This window comes from Fusarium poae, chromosome 2 (assembly GCF_019609905.1).
Source record: "Fusarium poae strain DAOMC 252244 chromosome 2, whole genome shotgun sequence".
In the NCBI taxonomy this organism is placed as follows: Eukaryota; Fungi; Ascomycota; class Sordariomycetes; order Hypocreales; family Nectriaceae; genus Fusarium; species Fusarium poae.
The window spans coordinates 277,860-297,877 of NC_058400.1; the positions used below are offsets into that span (position 1 = coordinate 277,860).

The following is a 20,018-nucleotide window of genomic DNA, read 5'->3' on the forward strand; positions in this document are numbered from 1 at the left end:
GTTCTAGTGCAATTTCTAAACACGTCAAAATCTTAACCCCCTCCGAGTGTATTCATTCGAGTCACGCCATGTATCCTTGGAAAGGAGCCCTTTCCTGGGCCGAGTCAACTCAACTGCAAATTGATGCCCTGGGATTGATAACTATCCTTGGGGTAGACGAGGTCAATATTAGTGTTGGCCGTCTCGTCTCGAGCCGTTATGTCGAGTTCCTTCCGCTGCTCGGTGCCTTTGTGCTTGCAGGCAACCATTTTACCAAGAAGCAGCCTAATTTTGTTCTCTACAACCTTACGGAGGGTGTGATGACTACAGAGCTCGCTGGCTGGTTTTCTCGGTGGCTGAAAGCGCAGGAATTCCATCAAATTCACCATAGGATTCAGTGGGAGGCTCGAGACCTGGGAGGGTCGACGGCATCACCCTGGACAGCACTGGCGGTGAGTGTACCTTGTAATGGAATCATGGTGGCACTCACCGTGCTGTCAGCAGATTGGTGGGGCTTCGTAAACGTCTTCGCCATGCTTGCATCGGTCGCCGTGCGAGTTGTGCTTGTAAGAGAGAATCAGGCCGGCATCGACAGAGCTATCCAGGAAAGGTTCAAGGAGGAGGAGCCTAAAAACAAGGGCCAACTTGCGAAAGTTATCGTGGTCACGGATGATTCCAAGGTCATCACAATGAAAATCCCGCGTGTTCTTGTGGGGCGTATCTTCACGCAAACCCCACAAGTCCCCCATCCCATTGCTTACGAGTGTTCACGTTGGATAGGCTGGGTAGCCTTTGGGGTTCAAATCATCAGTCTTGGCATGGCTTCGTTGCTGACACAGATATGCACTGTTGTTCTGATCGTGCTATCAACTGTCCTCACCGTTTTCAAATTTGGCTGCGATGACCGGCGACTGCGAACATCTATAATAGATGCAACGGGAAAGCAAAAACACTCTTCAGAATTTCAGGAGAATATAAAAACACGGTGTTCCATTTCTCCAGCACTGACTGCCATCTGCTCGGAATACCCTGACCACAACGACGGCTGGTTTCAAAGGGACAACGAGAACAACTCCTCAGAGAGTGGTGATTACACCAGAAGTTCGGCGAACGAGGAAAATCCTCCGCCCGGATTACATTCTGACGTGGAAGCGCAACGCGAAAATGGTTCTGATCAAGGCTCAAAAAGGCCAAGACGTCGTCAAAATCTTTTTGTTTGGATGGGCCTATCTGAGAGCGAATTGGTCCTCATGGAAAACTGGAACCTTGTACCCCGCTTCCAGAATGAGGATTGGTGGAAAGATTTCGATGAGAAGTGCCAAAGCCCCGACGGTCGTGGCGAGATTTTGCCGATTTGCATCCAACCCTAGATTGATCGATTTTCTTGGAGTAGGTGTAGGTATCGTGTTAAAATTCAAGGAGCCATGCGTGGTGCCGAAGAGAGTATTGAATTATCATAAAACATACTGTTGCTATCATATTGGAATCGCGACTGCACTTTTTGGAACCTCTGTCCTTTCCAGTATGGCAGGGTCTTTTTGAAACGCGCGGCTCTGAACAACATCCTTCACCACCCATAAAACACTTCGCTCAATAACTTCAGCATGGCTGTGCTGCTCCTCTTCCAGCACCATAACTCGCGACAAATATCGCAACATATGATATAACCGCTGCTCCTTGTCATGCCGTGATGCTGAACCTGTTTTACCAATCCCCTGCGCAAGCATGGCCGGCATATATGTTGGCTGAACAGCAGGCTCAACAAATGACCCGTCTATGTTCAGGGTGCGAACAAGGGAGGCATGCGCGCCATCGTCGAGAGCCTCCCATACCGACAAGTACAGCTCTGCCATTTCTAGATCAGCAACTCCACCCATGCATAGTAATCTCAACAGTGCCCGGTCCTCCGGATGTTGCACATTGAGCGATTTGAAACCCTCCTTGTGGAGTGATTCGCCCCGCCTGGTCAGAATCACGTCGTAGGCATCACGCAAGCTTCGATTGCCAAGTATGACCCCAACTGCCACTTCGTAGACATTTCGGTACGCCTGGGCAATTGGCTGGATGAGCTTTCTGGCACATGTCCAGTCATCGTGGCCAGCGGCGCCGGCGATATCCAACAGCTGCTGCATGAAGTGGAATTGGAAATCGTCGTCGTGACCTTGCATCTGTAGCAGGCTAGATAGGGACGCAGGTGCGTTTTCTGCCTGTGCCAGCTGGCCAGGGTTGAACCCCGCACCGAGCCGTATGCCACGCATGATCATATCCTTGTGACGTCGTGGAAGACGATCAATGAGGGGGACGAGACCAGTTTCAACAGCTTTGAGCATAATTATGTCGTGGTTCAAGGTCGAGACATCTTCGCCTGTTTTTGAGTAATAGTCGGATACGAGACAAGCATCTTTGCCAAGGTCGTTAATCACGATATATGCCAGCAGTGCATAAAGATCCGCCGGATCTTCAAGTTTATTCATAAAGGTTTGTCGTATCCAGTCGAAAGTCGAGCGCGTCAGTTTTATCTGATCGGGTTGAGTTCCTGTGAAGATCTCGTAATAGTTATGGTAAATCCATCTCAGAGAAAGGACACTGACGAGAGTACGGTTGACCTCGTTGTACTGAGCTCCGTATATGATCTGAGATGGAGATGGGGTTGGTGGGTGAACAGAATCCATCTCTCCGATGGAGTAGGCACGCTTGAGACGATCGAGTTCTTGAGGAAATTCATCGTGAACCTGACGGAGGAGATCATCATCGCTAACGTTAAAGAACAATTTCGCGTCGATTGGGCGTACCCCGAAGATTAAGCCGGAACACTCCATAGCATTCGATTTTTACTTTTGCTGTGGACCTGCTTATTCTTGGTATGACAGGAGGAAGAAAGTAACGATAGTTCACGCTTGTGCATGAAGGGAACCCCTCGCCTTACCTTTATCAACCCCACAAAGCATGCTGACGTTTTCTTTCGTCCCGACACCCCGGCGGTGGGGAGAGGTTGGGCTTGGCTTGGCTCTCTGTATTGAGCCTTTTTTTCTTCTCTTTTTTGCGGCAAGCACGAGGGGTGACCCAAGAGACTGGCTAAGAATTATTCGAAAGGGTGCAGTACCGGCCGACAGGTGCACCGCCGAAATATTTCGGATCGCTTGAGATTAGCAGTCCTGGACACTGACGGAATGTGCCTAGCTTCGGTCTGACCGCTTCATGTCCACATTGGCCGCTAGTCAGTTTTAGCTTTGTCGTTAGCTCACATGACATTACAGCGAAGCACACCATGTGTACTGGATGCATCAATAATGCGTGAGGGTGGGTACGCAGATGACAAAGCTCAGAGGTCAACGTCAACAGGGATATGACAAAAAGAAGGCAGAGAGAGGGAAGGCACAAACCAAAAAGAAGAACTGGCAACAACAAAAAAAATAAAAAGGAAAGGAAAAAGAGATAGGGGAGAAGCGAAAGCTAGAAGCTAGGCCTAAGGTCAGCTTAGCTTGCGAGGCTAGTTCTCGGGCTTACGCGACGCTAGAGCCGGAAGTCAGTGACGATGCAATTAGCGCAGACTCCACCATGATCGTCCTCCAAGGGCGACTCAGCACCATCTGCATGCAGCTTTCATGACACATACTTTGGCGGTGTAGCCGGGCTTTCTTCGAGCAGTATCCCGAAGGCAGTGATCCACTTTTCGGGGATGGATGGAAGGGTTGGCCTGCTGACTTCAGCAAGACGTTGGCGTCAATTCGCAGACGGCCAAGCGTTGAACTCGACGCATGGCAAAGCCTAACGAACCGATTGACGGCTCTGTCTGTCTAAATGGCACCGATTTGTTTCTGTCGGGATTTTGAAAGCTGCTCCCTCCTGTATCGGCAATGTGAAACGGAAGTGCCCATAATACTTACGTCTGCTACGACAGGTTTTTAGCTGTTACGTAATTGTAATGACGGCACTGATATCACATCTCCATATCCTGGCCCGTAAGAAGCGTTTTCTTGCAAGCATTGCGAATCATATCTGTCGCCTTACATGTCTCATGAGTTGTGGGTAGGGTGGGTTTACGAGATTGCAGCGAGACTACAAAGGCCTTGACGACGACGGGTCTTGGGGTCAAAGGTGGGGAGAATCTTTTTGGCGTGGCAAATGTGCATTCTCCGAGGTGCGCTAGTAACGTCAGCTCGCAGCAGTTAGCTTGCTGTGGACAAATGCCTAAACACTAAAACCACGACGTCACCCAAAACCGCTGGGGAAACAACGCTTCGCTCCGATCAGTATAATGTGAAAAGCCTGACAGGATTCGACTATGGCATTGGAGAAAGACCAAGATATTTACACGAATGTAAGATAGTTAGGTTGATACCATCGTGATGCATCACTAATTGACATGATTTAGGAGGTAAGTACTGGCTTGACTTAAAATATTGCCGGTATGATTGCTAATGCTGGATCTTTCTGTGGAAATAGCTTGTAAGTACTGGCTTGACTTAGAATATTGCTGGCATGATTGCTGATGCTGGATGTTTCTGTGGAAATAGGAGGTAAGTACTGGCTTCATCTGAGATATTGCTGGTATGATTGCTAATGCTGGATGTTTCTGTGGAAATAGTGGGTAAGTACTGGCTTCACCTGAGATATTGCTGGTATGATTGCTGATGCTGGATGTTTCTGTGGAAATAGGAGGTAAGTACTGGCTTCATCTGAGATATTGCTGGTATGATTGCTGATGCTGGATGTTTCTGTGGAAATAGGCAGTAAGTACTGGCTTCATCTGAGATATTGCTGGTTTAATTGCTGATGCTGGATGTTTCTGTGGAAATAGGAGGTAAGTACTGGCTTCATCTGAGATATTGCTGGTATGATTGCTGATGCTGGATCTTTCTGTGGAAATAGGGGGTAAGTACTGGCTTCATCTGAGATATTGCTGGTTTGATTGCTGATGCTGGATCTTTCTGTGGAAATAGAAGGTAAGTACTGGCTTCATCTGAGATATTGCTGGTATGATTGCTGATGCTGGATCTTTCTGTGGAAATAGCTTGTAAGTACTGGCTTCATCTGAGATATTGCTGGTTTAATTGCTAATGCTGGATGTTTCTGTGGAAATAGAAGGTAAGTACTGGCTTCATCTGAGATATTGCTGGTATGATTGCTGATGCTGGATGTTTCTGTGGAAATAGCTTGTAAGTACTGGCTTCACCTGAGATATTGCTGGTATGATTGCTGATGCTGGATGTTTCTGTGGAAATAGCTTGTAAGTACTGGCTTCATCTGAGATATTGCTGGTATGATTGCTGATACTGTATCCTTTTGCGGAAATAGCTTGTAAGTACTGGCTTCATCTGAGATATTGCTGGTATGATTGCTGATGCTGGATGTTTCTGTGGAAATAGGCGGTAAGTACTGGCTTCATCTGAGATATTGCTGGTTTGATTGCTGATGCTGGATGTTTCTGTGGAAATAGAAGGTAAGTACTGGCTTCATCTGAGGTATTGCTGGTATGATTGCTAATGCTGGATGTTTCTGTGGAAATAGGAGGTAAGTACTGGCTTCGTCTGAGATATTGCTGGTTTGATTGCTGATACTGTATCCTTTTGCGGAAATAGCGAGTAAGTACTGGCTTCACCCGAGGCTCGGCGTGAACGCTAGCCCTTCTCTTTAACCGCTATCTCTATATATTTGCGCGTTTTTCTGATTTTAACCATTATCCTAGTTTGCTACAGACTGGTGGTCGTTCTCGGGTAACTCATCCCTCAAGGAACGTGTAAGCTACTCTTCTTTCCCCGTCATGTCACGAAAGGATCAAGAAACCTTAATCAGAGAGTGGCTCCGAATTTGCGATGACGGACTTTGTGGATCAGATGGCAAATGCCGCCCGGCTGACTATCACCCTTTGCCAACCCGTCTGGTTGATTTACACAGTGTCAGCGACGGTGATGTGAAAGGTGATGTGAAAGTTGTCAAAAAACCTGTGGACAATCTAACATCGGACGTCGACTATGTTGCTCTTTCGCATTGCTGGGGCGACCTGCCAATGGAGGATAGGAGTAAATGTCAATTCGAAGGTGGTAATGAGGAGACATTTTGCCTGGAAGATTTGCCGAAAACATTCAGGGATGCAATTGAGTTGACTCGCTCAATTGGTAAAGAATATATCTGGATCGACTCGCTTTGCATCAATCAAAAGGATAAAGAAGATTGGAAACGAGAATCGGAAACTATGCATGAGGTTTTCAAGAACGCTTACTGCACCATCGCCGCTACTTCCTCGAAAGATTCACAACAAGGATTTCTCCGAGAGTCAATGACCATACCCGCAGGTCCACTCTCATCCCGCGATTTGGACTCATTCGGTACATACTTTGAACGCTTCGTGGAGAACGGAATTTTGAACACCCGGGCATGGGTCCTGCAGGAACGTGCACTATCACGACGGATCATTCACTTCACGGAGCAACAGCCATTTTGGGAGTGCGGAGGAGGCATGACTTGTGCAGCGCTACGATCAGAGGGCTATATGCAAAAGTAGGTCTATATGAGGCGGATCTATATTTGGCATTGACTAATTGTTTAAGTGGTCAAAAATCTTTCTGGAGTGACCCAGAATTTCCGATGTCGCTTAGGCGGCGTGCAGTAACGGCGAGCATTGAACTTTTCCAGTTATTGTTCAAGAAATACTCCAATTCATGCCTTACGGAGATGACAGATAAACCCATCGCAGTTAAGTCACTAGCTAGCGCGCTGGCAGAGGCCATAGGGCATTGCCAAGTTGAAAACGGCATCTTTGATCAACCGCCTTTTTTGCAGCGGAGTCTCCTATGGTATCGAGATAAGAATATTGTTGATTGTCACGACCAGGGTCCCTCAGACTCAGGCTGTGACACTGATTATCGTATTAACTTCCAAAATACGAACATTTCACAGCCGCAGACATGGTCATGGATGGCATATCATGGATCAATCGATTACTTGAAAGTTGGAGATGATGTTGAATGGAATATGAGCGTTACACTTTCAAAACCAACGGCCGATTCTTCAAAGACAACGGCCGATTCTTCAAAGACAACGGCCGATTCTTCAAAGACAACGGCCGATTCTTCAAAGACAACGGCCGATTCTTCTCGCATCCTCCTCACCTGTCGGGTGGTTAAGCTTGAACTCGAAGCTGTGGAACCGAAACAAGAGGGACGACATGGACCATATCGCCTTTTACGCAAGGCGGTGAATCGACACCAAAAGCTACGAAGTCACAAATCTGGACAGGAGGACACGGTGCGCCACCACGGTCATCCCAACAACGACGGAGTAGTAGGAGAACTGCGGTTTGATAAAACAACAAAAAGAATACCCGAAGGGATGCGGTGCGCGTTACTAGGAAGAACATGCTACAAGCCCTCTTGGAGTGAGGATAAAGAGGATACCGAGGATGAAGAGGATACCGAGGATGAAGAGGATACCGAGGATGAAGAGGATACCGAGGATGAAGAGGATACCGAGGATGAAGAGGATACCGAGGATGAAGAGGATACCGAGGATGAAGAGGACAGTGACAAGAAGTATTATATCTTCCTTCTTATTGGAGAGACGACACCATTGGAAAGAATTGGGGTTGGATGGGTTTGTCAGGGTGTGTTGAACTTTAATGACAAGAATGATGTAAAGGAAATCATATGAAGTCCATGTCACTACTTAAGTGGCTGAGCGAGGAGGGCACGGTCATTCAACATGTCCGATTTAGTTCTGTTTTATAGTGGTTAGCAATGCATCACATGTAACATTGTGGACAGGGTTCGGATCAATTCAACGAGCATCAATATAACACCTCGTTGATAGATAATAGATGATTACGTAATGACAGGTGGGTTGATTGATAGAAGTTGATAAACAAACGACATTGATTGATAGATGTTGGTATCCGTTGATAGGTGTTGCACCCATATTTGCTGACAAGCCAAGCCTCTAGCTGTTAATCCTCAGATTCTTCGACATCTGGTATCATGTTGCCCGTCCACTTCAACATTGGATCAAGATCCTGGATCACACCAGCGTGGTACCAGCTCCGGATGGTCTGACAGAGTGAAAGAGTATCGGCATGCAGTCGGTTGCGCAGAGGAACCACCATGTGACCGGTGACGCTAAACAGACGCTCGACCTCAGCACTCATGGGAAGTACAGTGTGTAGATCTAGAGCCATGCGTGATAGCCGAGGGTATTTTTGCCTTCTCTTGTGCCAGTAAAGACGCGGGTCCTCCACATGCTTATCGCCTGCAGCGTGATCATGCTCCCATAGTTCAAACTCATCCGGCTCAGTTGCCGCTGGCGACGCACATGGTGACAAGGAGGCTGACGTTTGCCCGCTGACGTCTCGCCTTTGCTTTTTGAAGTTTGTGAATTTGTTGGTCGAAAGACGAAGGGCTTTCCTAGGCGGCTCGAGGACGTCTTCAGCGTCAATCGGCAAATCTTTGTACTGTTCACGCCATAGGCGGTACACCTGTTGCCTCGCTGCGTCGATCCAGTTGGGGTGATCTTCGTACCACCCGTCGAAAGCGTCCCAACGTTTCCCAGGATTCAGAACCGCGGCAGCGTAGATCAATGGTGATTCACCCACCTTCGCGTAGTAGGAATCGAGCTTCTTCCACGCATTGTTGACGTTCACGACCAAATGATCACCTTCAGGAAGACCTGCCACGATGCCCTTCGCAGTCTCGAGGCCGTCGAGGAGAAACTCATATGCATCAAGGATTTCCCAACTTGCGCCATGAATCTGGTCAATGGCTTCCTCGCCAAGGCTTCGCTGTTTCTCGCGAGACTGGGAGTCGCCCTGCAGGGATTTGATGACAAGCTCAAAATTGAGAAGGATGTCATGGAGAGCTTGTATTGCCTCCCAATCACTCTCTTCCAGCCTACTGCCTTCCTGGAGAAAGTAGGGTTCTCTGACGCCCTTCCTCAAGTTGCCGCATCTTGTTCGGTTCTCAGAGTCGAAATGTGCCCTAGCCTCGAATATGAAGGTATCGTAAAAAGGCTTTAGTCGAAGCGCGCGTTGCATCATGTAGAATTGCGAAAGCCATCGGGTGGCATTGTCGGTGACAACCTTAACTGGTTTATGGGCTTTGAACCCAGAGTCTTCTGCTGCCTCTCGAATGCGGTGCTCCTGGGCCGAGATAAGCTTCCTCGTCCATAGGTCTGACCGATTGACTTCTTGACAGAAGTTGTGAAGCTTCCCAATGGGTCCTCTCTTCCTCCACTGCTCGTGTTCGCGCTGCACAGTAAGCAGGCCATCGTTAACATCCCGCTCGAAAGACTCATAATCTTGGCCGAAAAGAAGGGCCTTTACAACCAAATTTATAACATGACCCAGGCAGCGAACTCTGCGCTCTGGCCAATGAAAGCCCAGGGCATCCCCGATTTCCGCCAAAGCCGTATCGTTGTTCGATGCATTGTCGACAGTGAAATATCCGATCTTCTTCTCGATATCGTAGGGGCTGATGACTTCGAGAACCGCAGCGGCGATATTCTTCTCAGTATGCCTGCCATCCATTTCAGGCAGACCAAGCACAATTTTGTGGGGTTGTGCCTGTCGGTCGCGATATACGGCACTGACACCATAGAGTGAGAGGCCGTTTGTTGAAGTCCAGCCATCAAAAGCAAGATGAACTTGACCAGGGCTCTCCTGAAGCGTCTTGGCTACCAGCCCCTTGTTTTTCTCGTATTCGCGAAACGCAATCGCCCGCACGCTCTTGTCGCTGATGTGCGCGCGTTGGATGCCGACCGAAGGGCTGAGATACTCGAGGACTTCGCGAAGAAAGGGATGTTGCGCGGTGCGGAAGGGCAGGTTGGCGCTGACCATCCACTTGACCATCTTGCGTTGGAACTCCTCCTTGTTGAAAGAGGCAACCAGTCGATTCGCCATAGCTTGCTGATTCGCGTCGTTGACGTCGAGGCCAAAGAACGAAACGACCGACATCTGATCCGCCATGTCATGTGGACGTTTCAGAGTATTCGGTACGGTTCGCTTCGCGCTCGCGTTGCGCACGTTGTGGAAGCTCGAGAGATGTAGCTCAACGTTGCTGAGGTTTCGAGCGTCGTAGTGTGAGGGTCGAAGGTCTCGCTTCTTAACGCAAAAGCCGCAGACCCATGTGGCACTGTTGCCCGCCTTTGAGATATCGAAGCCGAACTTCCATACCCATTGTCTTGTAGATGACCTGGGTTCACTGAGGGTGTAGCCTTTGAATCGTTCGAAGACGAAATCATGATCCTCGTCAGTAAGGTCCAGGGGGTCAGAACCTGTAAAGTTGGCATCATGAGCGTGGGGATGAGGGGAGGCTGATTTGCTTCGCAAAGGCGTTGACGGTGTGGATGATGGAGCAATGGTGGCCGAGCTCTGCATTTCGTCAGGTGGTTGCTGTTGGCGAACGCGTCAACGACGCGTCTCGTTGCGCGCGAAATATCTTGCCTCGGTCCGCCCACCTACCCTGCAGTCCGCCGTCAACAAACATCAACTTCATCAACGTTGATGCCATCTCGTTGAATTGATATGTCTTGGCGAGTAATGAAATTGATTGATAGATATTGAAACATCTCTGACGCCCGTTGATTGATGGTTGATGCTCGTTGAATTGATCCGAACCCTGGAGACATACTATTCCGAGCAGCACCCAGCGATATGCAGTTACCACCCGCGATGGAGCCTTTAGAAGAGCTAATCGGGTATACATTTAAGAAGAAGTCTCTACTCGTTGAGGCTATGACTCACGGGTCTTATGTAGCTGATGGGCAGCAGCGATCTTATGAACAACTCGAGTTTCTTGGGGATGCGGTTCTTGACTATATTATCGTAACACGGATGTTCCGATTCGACCCACCAGTATCCAATGGACGCTTGCACATGATCAAGACCGCCATGGCCAACGCCGAGTTTCTTGCTTTTACAAACATGCAACATGGATTGCGACGGCCTGAAATTGAATTTAAGGATGGAGAACCGGTGTCTACCGAAGTCTCACTGCCAATCTGGAAATTCATGCGCCACGGCTCTCCAGAGATGGGCAGAGTGATGAATGAGACACAGGCCCGATTTGAAAGTCTTCGAGATGAAATCAATGCGGCTAGGACCAATGGTACACACTACCCCTGGACACTGCTCGCACGTCTTCATCCCAAGAAATTCTACTCTGATCTTTTTGAGGCCATTCTGGGTGCTATTTGGGTTGATTCAGGAAACATCGAAACATGCGCAGCCTTCCTTCACAAGTTCGGCATCTTACCGTATCTCGACCGAATTCTCCGCGAGGATGTTCATGTTCAACACCCGAAAGAAGAACTCGGAAAACTAGCAGCCGACCAGAAAATTGTCTATGACTATACTCCGGTTGACGGGTCTATTAAAGAGTACCTCTGCACGGTCAATGTTGGAGATCGTGTCGTGGGAGTCGTGTCAGGGGCACTCAATAAGCTTGAAGCCATGACCAAGGCTGCCGAAGAGGGCGTAAACCTTTTGAACGCGGAGCAGAGACGTGCAGAACAAGCGGCACAGGATGAGGCGGCGCGACCCCTTGTTGCCATGGACCTCTCTTAGTTAGACGATTTGCTGCTAGAAAATCAGGGCTAGTAAATAAGACAGAGGGAAGGCTGTAGACGGCTTATAGAAATAGACCATTGTTTGTAACATCATCAAGCGATATATAGAATCGAATTTGGTAGTTATCCTTATTTGCACAACAGAACTGCGCCATTCTCGGCATAGACCACGCCTCTCCAAAATGGGAAGGATGTAGACAAGGCCGACATAGGACCCAAGACGGCAATTATAGGCCTAATTACAACAAGCCGCGAAAAGTAAAAAAACCTACGACGTACATGATAAGCTAATCAATCAGTATCAGTAGCATGGTAATCAATCAATCAGTTATCTGTAAGGGCCTTATCAATCAGTACTGCTTGTTGGGATGTCTGATTCCGCGAGCATGCCACGCAACTCAGCAGATACCTCAAGGACACCCTCCTGTATATCGAACGCGCGAAAGTCCAACCCGCTTCCTACGATCTGGCTAGGACTATGGCTATGGGCGCACTGTCCCTTGTTAACAAAATCAACAACATCCCAGATGTCAGCACCGTACACGACGCGCTCCGGATGGCGAGATCGGAAGCAAAGACAGCAGCAGAAAGCGCACAGTGCAATCGTCGTTGCACGATACTATGGCATCCGGCCGCGGATTTGCCGCGGCGGGAATGCCTTTCAATGCCTTGCGGTGCTCCCTGGTAATTAAAGAAAGTGCCTTCTGAGATACCATCCTAGGGAGCTCGCCCAGATACTCTGAGCCGCACCCAACTGTCAGATATAAAAAACCACTCATGCATTGCTCTAAGTGGGGATTCCCATTTTGGTGGCGTGTGGTGTAGTTGGTAAAAATCTAACACCAACGTGTTCTCGCGCCGTTAACACCTCGTCCTATACACAAGCTTGACGAAACTCCCTTTCCTAGTCTTCCAGCATACCTTGGATTGCCTCGACAAGCCGATACAAATGACTCATGCCGTTCAGGAGATAGCTCTTGATATTGTTGTTGCTAGCCTCTGTACCGGAGGTCACTCGAATGCCGAAGTTGCGGTACTTCCGGATAAAACAACGGACCCACTGCGCCCTCACAGGCATGTACGTACCATATAGATACGCAAGGATTGCTTTCTGGTCACCGAATTGCGTACAGAGGCACTCCCAGGCCTTCTCATGATCCTCTTCCGTCTCGGTAAACACCACCAGCCTCCATAGCATAAGCACTCTGTGGTAATCGTGGGTTATCAGCCGAGACAAGTTATCGTGGGTGATTGGCTCTTCTTGCCTTCCGGATGCCTGTACTGCCTGTCGATCACGCTGGCTGAGGGCAGCGTCGAGCTCATCCGAACTGCTCTCTTCGCCAGTCCTGCTATCCCTCGTGGTGTGCACCCACTTCCGTTTGGACTGCAGTATTACATTGGAGTTGATATGGTGGATGCAAAGCTGCTACTGGGCGTCTTGAAACTCAACCCCCAGTGCCTTCTTCATCTGGTCGTCAAAGTCGGTAATGACAACGTCGGGGGTCCGGGTGCTGTATCGGTCGAGGAGCGTGCGTACACCGTTTGTAAGGAACTGGGACCCTTCAAGCCTCTCGTTGTCGATCAACCCGAATGCGGCGTTGAAGACAGTACCCAAGCAGGTCTGTCCCGTAACTTGGAAGAGTGGCAACTTGAAGCGGTTCGTGTTGCACGTGTTGTCGAAACTGATGACCTCGGGGAAACGCCTCCACATCTGGATATAGTAGGGGAACGTCCAAACCAACCCCACCAGGCGGTCGGGTTCGTCCTTAGCCCACTCGGCAACGTAAGGGATCTCCTTGCCGTCGAACAACTTGATCAATGCAGCCGCAGAGCTGTAGCCACCCAGATTCTCTCTGCTAATCCGAGTTCTGGCATTGTAGATATCTCTCTTGGTGTAAACCGAATCTGAAAAGTGATCTCGGACTATGCCACCAATATCTCGTGCACGAATGGCAACCCGTCGACTGGAAGACTGGATGGTCGCCTTCACAGGGCTGGTAAGTCGTCGATGAACTGGGTGAGCGGCGGCATCGGTACTGGGGTTGTGATTGTGGTGGTGGTGTTCCGCATCTGGGAAGTGCTGCAGAGTCCACTGGAAACCGTTCTCTGGCAGGGCCTCGGCAATAATCTTCCATAGGCACCCCGTCTTTCGAGATTTTCGTTTCCGAATGCCAGCATCCCTTCCCGGCCGCGGAGCCCCGTACCGATCGCATTGGAGGACATATCGACTTCGCTGTCCAGGTCGAATCATACTATGAGCCTTGATAATACTAAAGCCACGGGTTTTCGCAAAACTGTTAACCCTAGCAAAAATGGCATCAACCGACGGAGCTGGATCACCCGGGATTGGTGGGTTTGGGATTGCTTCAACGGCGTTGTACCTCGAGCTGGCATCGGACAAGTCGTGCTGCTCGCACTGCTCTTCGCCCGGAGCAGACACGTTCGGAAGCAATGAGACCTGGACAGGGCTTGTGACTGGCTGTGAAAAAGTCGCTCTGCCTTCTTGCATTTGACGTCTTTGTTCGGCCCAGGCAAGGTCCCTTTCGTGGGCTAACGCAAGTGCCGAGGCGAGGTGACGGTCTGTTTTTACCAGGTGGCGAGCCAATCTAAGGCAGTCGGGAGGATCGTCATTCTCGTTACGGCTCGCGTTATACACTAGTCTCGACTCTGTTGACCGGTGTGCTGCCTTTCCCGTATGGTCATGGCCGGGTCTGGTATTAGTGTGTCAACGTGTTGGAACTGTTTGCTTGGTCTATTACAGGGACGTGCGATAATCGTTCCGGAGGTATGTCTGATTTTCGCCACTGAATTGGGCTTCTGCGACGGCTTATATTGGCGCTATGAGTATCTGGTGAAGGCATTGTAGAGCTTTGCGGTATGTTGTATTCGTCGGGGGAGGACAACAATGATGGTGATATGTCTTGACGCGACGCGACGCGGATTGACGACGACCGGTCGAAGCGTCGCAGGGTAGGCATGATCTTCACGGCCTCTGGAAACAACTGCATTAGTAATCTAGCTGTATGCTTTAAGTAAATCTGCGGAATGGAATATTTCGTACGAAGAACAACAATCAATCAACACATTTGCTGCTGCTCATCACATTCACTTTAACTTTTTAAGCACGCTCAGTGCGATACGAAGCTTTGGTGGCCAACTGGCAAAAAGTGCGGCAGAATTTGGTACGTACCGGTGCACTAACAGGTGAGATTTGGGCCAATGAGAAGTGCTAAAAGTGTGGCACCCGTATCAAAATGGTGCGGCACCCCTATCAATTGCCATACGAAGAAGTCAATCACCTTAATTCTGGACAGCACCTGCGCCTCTTATACGTTCGGGGCACAGCGGACACGTCGCCTGAGAACGCTAACCACGAAAGCCCAAGAGTCTCGAAGCGCAAGAGAAGGCTCTTGAGAAAAGCGCAGGAACGGCGAAACGAACAGAAACCAACACCGCGCGAATCACCTCGAGAATCACGAACGATGGCCTCCAAGAAGACAAGAACGCCACCGATCCAGGCGCAGCAATGCTCCAAAAGGTCTTTGGAGTCTTGCGGATCCTCAGGGACGAATTCAGCAAGCAGCGGGAAGCGACACGGAGCATGATCGGCGACCAGCAAAAGACGATTCGAGAGTTGGAACAGAAGCTTGACGAATACAAGCAAGAGATGCAGGAAACAAAAGCCCAGGTGGCGGAAGAGTTGAGGCAGGTCCGAGGGCAGCTCGACAGCATCCTAAAGTGTCCTGCAATGATCAATTCCACCCAAACAAGTCTGCAAACATCCTACGCCGAAATTGCCTGGACGCCGCATACAAGCCAACCAAGCAACGTGCACCCCCTCTCATCGACGAATTCCACACCATCTGTCTACAGCGATACCTTGTTCTCCACGATCGATATATCCAGAGTAAGCAAAGAAGAAGCGGAAAAGATTACGGCAGGCACAGTCAGGAGCGCGGTGGAAAGAGAGATGCGCCTCGAGCGACACCAGCTGGAGGTGCCTCGCCGTGACCGTGAACGCGAGGAATCCAAGCCGCATCATGGTCGTGTGCCGGGATGAGGCTGAACACCAGAGAATCAAGCAAGCGGTGGAGAAGGCGAAGCTTGCAGCTGGGGTCCGCGTGCTGCGCGATGAGCTGTATCCTGTCAAGGTGGACAACGTCAAGCGCACCGCGGTCTTGGAGGAAACCGGGGAGATCCGGCTGGGCGCAGCCGAAGCTTTCGGACAGGAAAACGAGACGACGGTGGCGAAGATAGCGTGGCTGAGCAGGAAGGACGTGGCAAAGGCATACGGGTCCATGGTGGTCTACCTCACCAAGGGCGCCGACGCAAGAAGGATTTTGTCGGAGGGCTTCTTCCACGCGGGTGGAGAGTCAGGCTACACCAGTGCATTTGAGCGACGACCACAACCGGAACAGTACTGTAATCGTCAAGAGATTGGATATAAGGCCTTCGAATGCCCTGGCCGACAGAGGTGTGCTCGGTGCGCCAAGGAGGGGCACAGTCACGACAGCTGCGCCGAGGAGGTGACGAAATGTGTCCCATGCGGAGGCCCGCATGAATCGTACAGCAGGAATTGCCCGAAGCTCTACCCAGCTCAGAGCAAGTAGGACAACAACGAGATAACTAACCCCTGCAACAGGCTTGCAACAATACTAACCCCCGACTAACCACCCCACGCACCCTCGTGGCGCGACAGCAGGTCTCGCTTCAGCGGCCGACGATAGGAAACTGAACACTTGGAGAATGGCCTCCAAGCGAGGGCAATGTGGTCTGGAACACAGTGAGATTTGGATATATCATGGGCTTTTTGTAAAACGAGGATTGACGCGAAGGATAGGTAAGATATAAGCTAGGGCCCTATGAGATCCGTTCTCCCGGGCGTAATAAACTCTCTCACATGCAGGCCGTGCCCCTGCGCAAAGTAGCAACGAACATATTGGCATTCACGATATTTAAACTAAATATAGAACATCGTATCCTTCAGCTTTTGATGGATTTGTACATCATCAGCAGTCGGCTGCCCGGTCCCTCCAGCTGCCGACGTTCCCGTTACGGACGGGACTGTACTCGGCGAAGGCGTATCAAAAGACTCGCCAAATAGCACCGCGCGCGCTCGCACGCGAGGTCAGCATAGTACGCTGGGGGCATAGACTAACAGCCTTGGTGGCGCGGCCGAACAGGTAGCACATATTGTGTGTGAGATCCTCAACGATATCGGCGATGCTCTGGAACGGAAGTGGAATCGACTTCGCATAGATCTGCCGGAATATCTCATCATGCACGATGTAATAGTGACATGGGCGTGCAGTCCCTTGAAGTGCAGCGTGTGCCTGCAGGAAGAAATCCCAGTTCCGCGCTTCAGTCACTCCGCGGTCAACGACGGTACCGGGTTTAGTATTGCCAGACCTATCGCAGTCTTGCTCGGTAATGGGATAGAATCGCGTTTTGTGCCGCTTGCCGCAGACTATAATAGTGAAGCGCGGAAGGCCTTTTTTGGTGTCAGCTGCTGGGTACATCTGTTCGCATGCGCGGCGGAGTTGAGGAAACTCTTGCGAGAGGACCATGTCATATTGGCCTTCGGAGACTCCGTCACGGTAAATGAGAATATTCTCTGGGAGAGCGGCGTGTTTGCCCTTGGTCTTCCAGAGTCCAAGGCGAGATTTAAGCATCTCTGTGAGATCGTCTACGCTTTCCTGTCTCGCGCGCTGTATGCGCAAGGTTGCGGGCCATTGGCCTAGGAACTTGTCAATGGAGGCCACCATTGCAGAGACAGAAGGCGCGTTGGAAGACGAGCCAGGTGAAGGATGCGTGACGTCGATGCCGACAATCATCGTCTTGTTCTGGTCGATGATACCGAGATTCTTGTTCTCCACCATCTGATTGATGCCGCCGAGCTTGAGATTGAACTTCAAAGCGACATTGGCCATATATTGGTCGCGGCCGCGGTCTTTCGCTAGTTTGGAACCCACCGAGCAGATAGTGTGGATACCATAGTTCTTGTCGGCGATCGTCTTGATGCGCTTGTATAATGGTATGTTTGCTCCGGGCAGGATGATGAAAAGCAGATCTAAAGCTCCAGCGGCACGCTGTAAAGCTGAGTCGAGCGCGGGATCGTCTGGATGTTGAAGTTGGAGGCGTTGACCTGGAAACGGTTGAGCTGCGTTGACGCCAATTTTCTGCAGGGCGGCATGGAACTCATCCATAACGGCCCGCAGGCTTTGCTGATCGAAAGAGTCGCGTATCCCAGGAATAGAGACCATCAGGTATGACCATTTAGCAAGTGACGCGCCAATGTTAAATTTAATATCCGACATATTCCAACTACCGAAGCGGAGACCAGCAGCCTTGTTGTTCTTGTAGATAACCTTTGGACCAAAAAGGATGCGACCTGGGACTTTGATAAGTCCCGGTGTGATTTTCAGGCCAAAAGAACGCTGAACGGTGTTAGTATGCAATATACAAAATTGAAGCGAAAACGTACCAAAAGTACATTGGCGTTCTCATCTAGACCAACAGTCTGCACACCCTCCCTAACAATCGCGGCCGCATTTTCCCACGGCTTTCGAACAGCGTGGCGAATCATATGCTGCGCTTGAGCGCTGTCAAGTTTCGACTTGGAAGTCTGACCCGGGAGGACAAGGCAGACCTCAGCTGGGAGATACATCGGATTGTCCCGGTTGCCACAGTTAACCAACGGAAGCTGGGGGTCTTGTAGAACTCGATTGTATGCTGCGTCACAGTCAGTGATGCTGTATGGAGTGATGGAGTGAAAACAACGCACTTATCCTGAAAAAGTCAAACACAGTAATATACCTCCCAGTGGTAGAAGCGGCTGAGCCCTCTGCCTGGGCCTTACCCTTCCCTTTGCCCTTCCCTTTCGCGCCTCCCTTGGCTACCGGCTTAGGTGCGCTAGAGGAGCTGGCTTCACCATCGAGCCAGAACTCCACATCTTTGGCACCTGCCCCGTGCTGTCTAACGCGCGGTGGGTGGGCCAAGCCATGTCCATCGTCCTTCCTAGCCAGCCCGAAGATAGTCTTGACGCGGGGAACAACTTCGTTGGCTTTGTTACGCTTCTCGGGAAGATGCATAGTCTGTATCCGAACCAATTTGAGAAACCTTTCCAACATGACGGTGCTGCGAAGTCCGTAACTTTTCATGAGCCCCGGTAAAGGAACAGCATGGTAAAATGCTCCATGGCTGACGTTGATGTTGACGAGAATGCGACAAGTCGCTACGCGCACGCTCGAAAAGAAGCCTCGAATGATTTCCAAGCCGGAGCCGATGTCTCCTCTTGCTGCGTCGCTGCTGAGAGAAAAGCTCTTTGTCGATCCAATTGTGACAAGGTTCTTTGAGGATTTGGCGTAGTGGTTCAGAAAGATATTCAGAGCCTGCGTCAACTCCTGCTTATCTAGCAATGACTGGCTGAGGCTTGTTGAGTTCAGGTAGTTGACCAACTCGCCGATATTTAAAGTTTTCGTATACTGGACGCGAACATTATATATGGTAGCCCTAGCAGTCGGTTCGTCTTCACCTTCTGAGCGATAGGGGACCTCAACGAGGACCTCGTCCTGAAAAAGCTTAGTTTTGGAGACGAGAGTAGACCTGAAATCTGTTGCAATATCGCCCTGTAGAGGGGCCAATTCCGGCGCCTGGAGCAGTAGCTGCACAACCCGGAAATGCTTCTTACCAGCAGCTACTGGGCTGATCTGTATATCGTATCGATGTAGGGTCATGTTCGACGGCGGCAATAATTCGACGTAGTTTGCCGTGAGTTCAACCTTGGTGCCCCGGGTGCCATACCCCGGGCGGCCGGGAAAGCCTTCGGTTAGCTTCAGGCTACTAAGATCGAGCTTGTGCTTTGTTGCTGGGTGCAATGCATCTTCGACCTTTGTAACCTGGGGGTTTTGGCCTTGAGAGTTGCTGTAGTATCGACGCAATTAGCATTTTGTACGACCACGACTTTGCTTCATGTGGTCCTTACGGAAAGACCTGGATAGTTTGTTGACCACTGCCAGTCGGCCCTCCATACCCTCCTCTTCCACCTCCACCACGTCCACCACGTCCGCCTCTATCGCCTCGGAAACTGCCGCTGCCTCCCCGAGGTCCATAATTGCCACGGCCACCTCTTCCACCGCCTCTATTCCCACTAGACATGGTATTGAATATAGAAGCAAAGCGATCCGTAAGGCGTTGAAGGAGATTGAATGAGAAGGAGTGAAGCGGGGTGCTCTGCGACCGCTATTTTAGTGAGTGGCTAAGCCCGGAAGCGGGTTGACCGACAGCCGAGCCACTCTGACGTAACTTGAACTTAGCTGGCCCCGCCGACAGAGCGGCCATGTGCTTGCTTACAGTGCCCCTATCATTGGCCAAAGTATCACCAGAGAGAACCTTCTGGCTTGTCAATTAAACTAATCATCACAGCTTCTTGTCCTACAACAACCCTTGTAAGTAATATATAGCCCCACAAATCAAACATGTGCATA

At 50.2% G+C, this 20,018-nt stretch overlaps 6 protein-coding genes across 6 annotated transcripts; 4 read left to right on the plus strand and 2 right to left on the minus strand.

The window, feature by feature from the left end:
• Window positions 1-68: 68 nt before the first annotated feature.
• Window positions 69-1,349, plus strand: FPOAC1_004012 (uncharacterized protein; the record flags this gene model as incomplete). The annotated part of the gene is made up of 1 exon (XM_044848567.1): window positions 69-1,349. The coding sequence occupies one exon, from the start codon at window positions 69-71 to the stop codon at window positions 1,347-1,349; it is 1,281 nt and encodes a 426-aa protein (XP_044707277.1).
• A 105-nt stretch (window positions 1,350-1,454) lies between these two features.
• Window positions 1,455-2,798, minus strand: FPOAC1_004013 (uncharacterized protein; the record flags this gene model as incomplete). The annotated part of the gene is made up of 1 exon (XM_044848568.1): window positions 1,455-2,798. One exon carries the CDS (start codon window positions 2,796-2,798, stop codon window positions 1,455-1,457), a length of 1,344 nt encoding a protein of 447 aa, XP_044707278.1.
• A 2,945-nt stretch (window positions 2,799-5,743) lies between these two features.
• Window positions 5,744-6,484, plus strand: FPOAC1_004014 (uncharacterized protein; the record flags this gene model as incomplete). Its single annotated transcript, XM_044848569.1, has 1 exon — window positions 5,744-6,484. The coding sequence occupies one exon, from the start codon at window positions 5,744-5,746 to the stop codon at window positions 6,482-6,484; it is 741 nt and encodes a 246-aa protein (XP_044707279.1).
• A 170-nt stretch (window positions 6,485-6,654) lies between these two features.
• FPOAC1_004015 (uncharacterized protein) lies at window positions 6,655-7,629 on the plus strand (the record flags this gene model as incomplete). The annotated part of the gene is made up of 1 exon (XM_044848570.1): window positions 6,655-7,629. One exon carries the CDS (start codon window positions 6,655-6,657, stop codon window positions 7,627-7,629), a length of 975 nt encoding a protein of 324 aa, XP_044707280.1.
• Window positions 7,630-10,618: 2,989 nt separating this feature from the next.
• FPOAC1_004016 (uncharacterized protein) lies at window positions 10,619-11,530 on the plus strand (the record flags this gene model as incomplete). The annotated part of the gene is made up of 1 exon (XM_044848571.1): window positions 10,619-11,530. The coding sequence occupies one exon, from the start codon at window positions 10,619-10,621 to the stop codon at window positions 11,528-11,530; it is 912 nt and encodes a 303-aa protein (XP_044707281.1).
• A 5,086-nt stretch (window positions 11,531-16,616) lies between these two features.
• Window positions 16,617-19,689, minus strand: FPOAC1_004017 (uncharacterized protein; the record flags this gene model as incomplete). The annotated part of the gene is made up of 4 exons (XM_044848572.1): window positions 16,617-17,969; window positions 18,017-18,264; window positions 18,317-19,455; window positions 19,517-19,689. The coding sequence occupies 4 exons, from the start codon at window positions 19,687-19,689 to the stop codon at window positions 16,617-16,619; spliced, it is 2,913 nt and encodes a 970-aa protein (XP_044707282.1).
• Between the last annotated feature and the right edge of the window lie 329 nt (window positions 19,690-20,018).